This window comes from Phaethon lepturus, unplaced genomic scaffold, assembly GCF_000687285.1.
Source record: "Phaethon lepturus isolate BGI_N335 unplaced genomic scaffold, ASM68728v1 scaffold56754, whole genome shotgun sequence".
Lineage (NCBI taxonomy): Eukaryota > Metazoa > Chordata > Aves > Phaethontiformes > Phaethontidae > Phaethon > Phaethon lepturus.
The window spans coordinates 22,063-29,458 of record NW_010538334.1 but is presented as its reverse complement, the minus strand read 5'-3'; the positions used below and the strand labels follow the sequence as shown (position 1 = coordinate 29,458).

Here is a 7,396-nt window from a genome sequence, read left to right as displayed (position 1 = left end):
ATCCTTAATCATTCACAGAACTACTTTTGTGTTCTTCAAATATCTGTATAGAAGTTTTCTATGTACTATTGTGGTTTTGAGTCTTTTGATCTTATGCTGACCTAGAATTACTAGCATACCTCCAAGCAGTTTCTGAATTATACATGCCTAAACAGTAAGGGGTCTTTTGAGCATTTTTTCTGCAGTGCTTGGTATAACTGATCTATCACTGGAGCTTTTAAGAACGAAAGCAATATTAAATTTAAATAACTTTCTTCTGTTAATTGCCAGCTTAATAAAAAGAGCAATGTCATACTCAGTATTTGGTGTGAGAGGCAATAATTCTTAAAAACCCTACTTCAGTTTTGACATTGATGGCTAATATCTGTCTTTTTGTTGTTAGATGTGAATGGAGTCTCAGTATCTGAAGAGATGCCTGGGAAGCTGCTTGAAAAAGGGACTGGCAGAGGTTGTAGAGCATCGGCCAGCAGACCCAATAGAGTATCTGGCACATTGGATTTACAATTACAGAAGAATCTTAGATGAAGAAAAAAAGGTGGGTTCATCTTGGGCAAAAATTTCATGACAATATAGTTGATGTTATTTAATTTCTTTTTATTTTTTTAATTGATTCTGTGTTACCTTTGAAATAGAGAATGTTGGAGAGGACTGAGCTGGAACAAGAACGAGAGGCAGCCCTGGAAGAACTTGAAATGTTAAGAAAAATGAAGGAAGAAGAGCTAATGATCCAGCGGAAACTTGAAGAACAATGTCAGGTTAATAATAGTAGTAGATAATTATAAGTAATATATGATGCTGTGACATCTTGTAGGTCTCTATACTTCTAATCTCTGTATAATGATTTTGATAGAAGGTAGCATAAAACAAGTATTTTAGTGTCACTTTTGTAAATAATAACTAAAGTGATTAGTGAGCACATGGGAAGGAAAACTTACATACTATGTGGTAAAATGTTATAAAAAAATTAAGGAGCTTAAGGTAAAAAGCAATCAATTTAAAACTTACATAAGAAGTAACTTAAAATAAGTAGACTATCTTCTGTAGTTAATTATGAACAAGAGCTGGTGCAAATAAAGCTAGAAATCACTGCAAAAACTTTTGACAGGCCTGCTAGAAGGCCTGGGAGTAATAACCAATTATTGTCTCAAGCTACTTCAGTGGAATACTAGTAATGCAAAAAAAGGTAACGAGAATGTATATACAATTAGAGAGTCCTGAAAATGGTTGGGAATCAATGAATGAAGATTTCGTATTTAAGCATGTGTAGCTTGACCCAATGAGGTGCCTTTTTCTTTCCTTAGCTACCTGAGCATTCTGTTGGCATAAAGCAATTTGAATCCTATACTATATGGACTTTAAATATAAGAAATAAAGACAACACCTGTGGTTTGCTATTCCTTGTAAAGGATTCATGTGAATTTGACCACATGTATAACAGCCTCAAGTGTTGCTTGTGGTAATGTTGACAGTGTCTGACTGGATTTTTTTTACATGGCTAACTTTCATGATGTTAAAAATCAGAAGTGTGATTTTAAATCTGTTCTGATCTTGTTAAGCCCAGTTCTAGTGGAAGATGCATTAATTCTATTTCATTTGCACTTTTTAAATTTTGAATTTACTGATTTGCAGACCAAAAGTTATGTGCTTAAGGATTTCATGAATCATTTAAAATAGTAAATGGAAACAAGAATATGAGATTGTGTCTAGTTATAATTCACAGAGAATTAAATAAATTATTTCATGTAAACTATGGGAAAGATGTTGAACAATGCTCACGTTAGACACATTTTTTTAACCTAACTTACAATTTTGGCTATACTCACATACTCAGGCGTGTTTTAATTATATGTACCAAAAAGGAATGTGAAAACTAGTTAATATCATATGACCATATTTGTAGTAACTGCTCACAAAATGATACAGCAGACAGTATTCTCTAGGCCCTAGTGTTGTTGAATGTGAACACTTAGATTATGCGGTTTCTGAAGTTTTGATGCAATAGGACTTAGGCTCACGAAAAATAAATACTTTGTATTAGATATTTCAAATTGGAAATATTAAAGGTTGCTGATGAAGATGATTAATGTTAATGACATTGCCTAGCAATCTTTTCTATAGATTTGATTCTATATGTATTTATCTGTCTGTGCTAGATAAAATAGGAAGTATAAAAGAGCCTAATCCAAAGTATAGGAGATAATGAATATAGACTGATAACGAGCACGCAGAATGAGACAATATCGTTAAGTGTCTACACTAACTAAAGTTGTCTATTTCTTCTTCCTCTTGGTAGTAAAGCCCTTCTATCCATGTGAGTCTAAAACCTATGAAAATGCTGAGTCAGATGATACTGAAAGGGCTTTATGTTATTAACAGTGCAGCTGTTGTATGCTTCCTTTTGTATTTTATTTAAGATTTCAATCATGAAATACATTATAAACAATGGGGTGGGGAAGATTAATGTGGGGTTTTTTCCTTCTAATTTGTCCTTTCTTAAACTGACTGCAGGATCAGTTGGAACAAGAACATAAGGAGTTGGAACTGCAGAAAGAAGACGACGAAATGCTGTTGCAGCGGAAGGATCAAGAGGTTTAAGCCAAAGCTTAGTCAGTGGTTTGAAAATACCGTTAATCAGCTGTCTTTTCCAGATGCAGGCAATAAAAATGAAACACAAGGCAGAAGCCCATGGGTGTTGAACTAACAGATAATTTAGGGGGGAAAAAAAAAATGAAAGGGAGAAGAATGTCTAACACCTTGCTTCCAGTCTGCATTCTATACTTGAATGTTGATCTGTTCTATTAGGTTTATTTCATTTATATTCAAAACAGAGCATAAATTTATTGCAAAATTTAGCGTAAGGTCACCTTAGTTGATGCTTTCACATACCTTGATGGTATTTATGAGAAAGTATTACAACTTAAGCACATCTAATTTAAGTGTCTAGACAGTAATGTTTTGCAGTGTGTCAGTGCAAAGTCCATTTGCTGTACCTGGAAAAGGAACTGTGGTTTGGAATTGGGATGCCTCTTGATTCTGAAATCCTCCTGGTGCACAGGAATTTATACTAACAGAAGAGTGCGTATACAGATGTCCATGTAAATGTATGGTCTTTTTAATGCTATTTCAGTAAAAGCATATGCTGATAATTGGCATGTTTATCTCAATAAAGCTTTTAAATGTGAATATCCTTAAATTTACAGGGAGCATGTCATATTTTAGACATGTACATTTTTAGAGCACTCTGTTAAAATACTGACAACATAATTGTAGAAAGATGACAGCACGAAAGTGACAGAAAAAATGGATCTGTAGAAATTTAAACCAAAATTCCTGTTACTTAAACAAAATCATAAAAATGGTCTTAACAAGCATGCAAGACCATATTCACATACTAACACATTTGTATAGCACGCATCTAGAGTATTCTCTTTGTATTAATCCATAATGTCATCTTAACATATCTGAAATATTCTCTATAGACAGTTATTTATTATATGGAATGCTTTTAACTGAAAACTGGTTTTCATTACCATAGGAAAATGAAAAGACAATAGCTGAACTTACAGATAGACCTGGAGCACCTAATTTGACCAGAGTTGAGGAGCTAGATGAGAATGGACAGTTTGAGGTAAGTGTTTAGAAAGAACAAGGAGGCTATAAATGACTGATTCTTACAGATTGCTTTTCTGTGCTGACATATCAAAGGTTAAAACTGTTGCAGTTAAGACTCTGCTGGTTCTCTCCTCTGGTTATAAAGGATGTGTTTTTGGCCACAACCTCCAAACTGCCCATACCCTGTTCTCTGGTATGAGTTAAGCCATTCTAAAAGACCGTGTGCTGCTGGCTGACTAAATCCTTGAGATTTAAAATGCCCTTTTAAATTCAGATATGTTACAAATGAAAGTATGAATTTCTCAGAGAGGTGACAGCCTTCCTTTGCCATGTCATATACAACATGTACTAAATCACAAAAGATGACTCGCTTTTGAGTGATTGAAGTTATTTATATTTTTCTGGTTGGTGTGAGGTATATTTTTTGTGCAGCAGAATGCACTCTTGTGGAGGGATAACTGAGCAAACATTTAACATATAACACCAGATACCAAGGACACACGGTGCTCACTAAAGCTAGGACCTGCTGACAATCAGGTTATCTGAACCCTATGCCAACATGAATATACTGCTTTCTGCACTACAACTATGTGCTCTATATTGTGATCCTCAGACATCTTCTATGCCCTGCTTTTTTTTTTTTAAATTCCTTTTATACTTGACAGTCCAGGGAAATGCAACAACATGAATCAGCCATCATTTATTGTAAGGCATGGCAGTACATTTAACAGATAATGCCAGCTCCTGAAAAATCACTCAGCTTTATGAGTATTCACTGATCATAAAGATATCAATATCTATCTGCCTTTTTCTAGTTAGAGTATTCCAAGCAGTATGACTTGAGATTTTGATATATTAGTTTTACTACATCATTATCAGAACCCTTTTTCCTTTATTGGCCTTAATAATATGCTCACTTAATTTCTGGTATCAGTAATGTGATTCTAGCTCAGAGTTTATGATGTGATATTAATATGTTTTATGCTAAAGGTTACTTTAATAACAGCCTCCTTCATAAGTATTCTCGAAATGTATTTATGAACATATATACAATTATTCCTAGCGTCAGTTTTTCACAGGTGGTTTTTTCGTTAAGGTAAATCAGATGAGTTCTCAAGATCTCTTATATCTCAAATTTTTATAATTTTCTCATAATTACATATTAAAAAGTATTCTTGAGGCTTCAGGCATATTTTATGTGTTCTTACATAAGTGAATTGCAAAACCAGAAGTGAAAATGAGTAGTAAACTTACCTGCTGCTTCTTATATGTGCAATATGTGCCTAAAGTCATTTGAAGTTGGATTACGTTGGCCTTTGGTGATGTTATTTCAGGTTTTACAGTGACATGTTCATTGAATTAAACTACAAATTAAGAACAGATCAATAAAATGAAAATATATAGCCTCGTATTATTGAAACTATACTGCTCTCAGAATCATAATACTTCATCTAGGCTCACTGGATTTTGTAATAAAAGTCTGGTGATAAACTTCATTGTATTTCACTGAAGAATACATAATCATATGGATGAATAATGACTTGTCTGTCATGTGGGTTTTTCCTTTTTCCTTTTTCCTCTTTTTTTTACTTTTTACAAAGCTCAGTTAATGCTGACAACTGTTAGAATTTCTTTTTTTTATTCCTTAGACTATAACAGATCTCATGGCAGAAGCAGAACAAGAAAGTTCCGAACTGATCTGAAAGCAGTAAATATACTTTCTACTCATTGCTTGCAGATCCTGAAGTGTATTATCTTAATTTATGTATTTTATATAGAGAACTGATTTAATACCTGTTGTTTCAGTTTCTGTTCTTTCTGGGTATTTCTTTAAAGTCTGTTAATTCTGGCATGTGATGTTTCTTTTTTGTTAAACCGTCGCGCCTAGCATGGCTGAATCAGAGGAAGAAAACTGCAACTGAAATGAAAGCAGTAAATATGTTTTCTACTTATTGCCCATTGATTCTTGAAGGGTAACCATAGTATTTATAGATATAATTAATGTGTCAAGTTTATTTTGGCGTAGAGGCTACAGTATGATAATGTGAATCAATATTAAAAGAATAAAAGATTATTGAGAAATGATTTTCCAAGAATTTGAATGGTTTCTGATAGAACAAGGGAACACTCTACAAATTAGATGATGGAGAGAGAGTTCTGCACATCAAACTAGATGCAAAAATCAAATCAGAAGATTTTCCAATCTATCTGGAAGAGATAAATTGAACTCTATGCAGTAGACAGATGTACTAAAAGATTTTGTCTGTCTTAGAAATCATGAGGTGCTTCTTGTAACACTAGGTGTTTGCTGTAGGCTTTATAATAACCTTTTCTGGTTTTTGTGTGATATTAGGTGAGCTGCAACTGTCTGCATATCAGTTTTGATGGTCAAGTCTTAAAATAATCTTTTCTGCATTTATCTTGAATTTCCAAATCAATAAATTACATCCATGTTGTCTTTACTAAATATCATTATTAGTTCTCAAAGCTTCACTTCTAAAAAAATCTGGAAGAGTATTTAGCTTTTTATCCGTATTTATCTATAAAAATAAGTTTTATAATCCTTAAAGATTGCATTAATTTTTATAAGAACAAATTTCTGTAATCACTGATATCTTGGTACAGGTTGTCAAGAATGTTCTGTGTCTGTTCATTATAAATGGAAAAGACACCAGCATTAAGAAATCCTACTCTTCTTGGCTAAAACGTGCCTTTGCATCTCAGTGTCTTCTAATAATACAGGTTAGTTGGACAATTAACATTAAGTCATTGCCAATATTGTATAATGAAAATACTCTTAATTACAAATTCAGGGCATAGTTAGTGCGTTCACTGCATTCTTCCGTTTTGGAATTAAAGAGATTTTTGAGATAATTTCACTTTAATTTGTTTATATTATAGTTAGCTTTAAGGGTTTTGCTATCTTTGGCAAAAAAAAATCTATATACTCAACAGGCAACGGTCAATCATGTAATAAATATTTTTCTGCTCTAAATAAGTTGTTCTGTTCACATAGCTCATACTAGGCATAATCCTATCAATTTTTAAAAAGGTAAGTGCTATTGATTTCTACTACAGTAATACATTATTTTTCCCTTAAAAATAATAAAGTATATTTATTAAAAAAATCCTGTTGCCCTCTTTATTGACATATTTCTTTTTGGATGCTGCTGATTGGCAAATCTTACATGAACATCCTTAAAATCAAAAGAGAAAAATGTCATTTTCCAGTATAAATACCTAGAAATGTTTGTGTAACTTGTTAAGTAGTGAAAAATGGAGCTACTTTTGTGACTAGGTGTTCAGACTTTGCTATCTACATTTATTCTGCATGGATATAGGTTTGCAATTTCTATGACAGTCAAGAACGTTTTCTGTGGAATGAATATGCCCTTATGGTTGATGTTCCAGTAAACCAATTTTGTCACAGTTTATGATTATGTTTATTAGTAACAGTTAAAATAGTATCATTTTAAGGCCGCATTTTACGATACTACAGTTCTAATTACACCTATTAACACTGTATGCACAGCAGCTTCTTGTGCCAATCTCAAAGGGGTGGACTAACTGGATACATAGATGATGTTTCCCTTTTGGGCCCCTATATATAACTGAATCTTGTTATTTAGTTTAAAATTTTCAAAAATTGGTAAGTAACTTGTGTCCATTTACATTTGATGTCCAGTCACGTTGACTATGAGAATTTAGCCTTCATATTTAATTAGGAAATATGTTCAAGTTATAAGACAGTATTTTAAAACATGCTAATAAATAATTCTCATTC

At 32.8% G+C, this 7,396-nt stretch overlaps 1 protein-coding gene across 1 annotated transcript; it reads left to right on the top strand.

Annotated features, from left to right (window-relative positions):
- The first annotated feature begins 388 nt into the window (after positions 1 to 388).
- On the top strand, positions 389 to 5,315 carry LOC104620514 (DPY30 domain-containing protein 1-like). The gene is made up of 5 exons (XM_010286759.1): positions 389 to 535; positions 633 to 755; positions 2,509 to 2,589; positions 3,536 to 3,628; positions 5,262 to 5,315. The coding sequence occupies exons 1-5, from the start codon at positions 389 to 391 to the stop codon at positions 5,313 to 5,315; spliced, it is 498 nt and encodes a 165-aa protein (XP_010285061.1).
- The last annotated feature ends 2,081 nt before the right edge of the window (positions 5,316 to 7,396 follow it).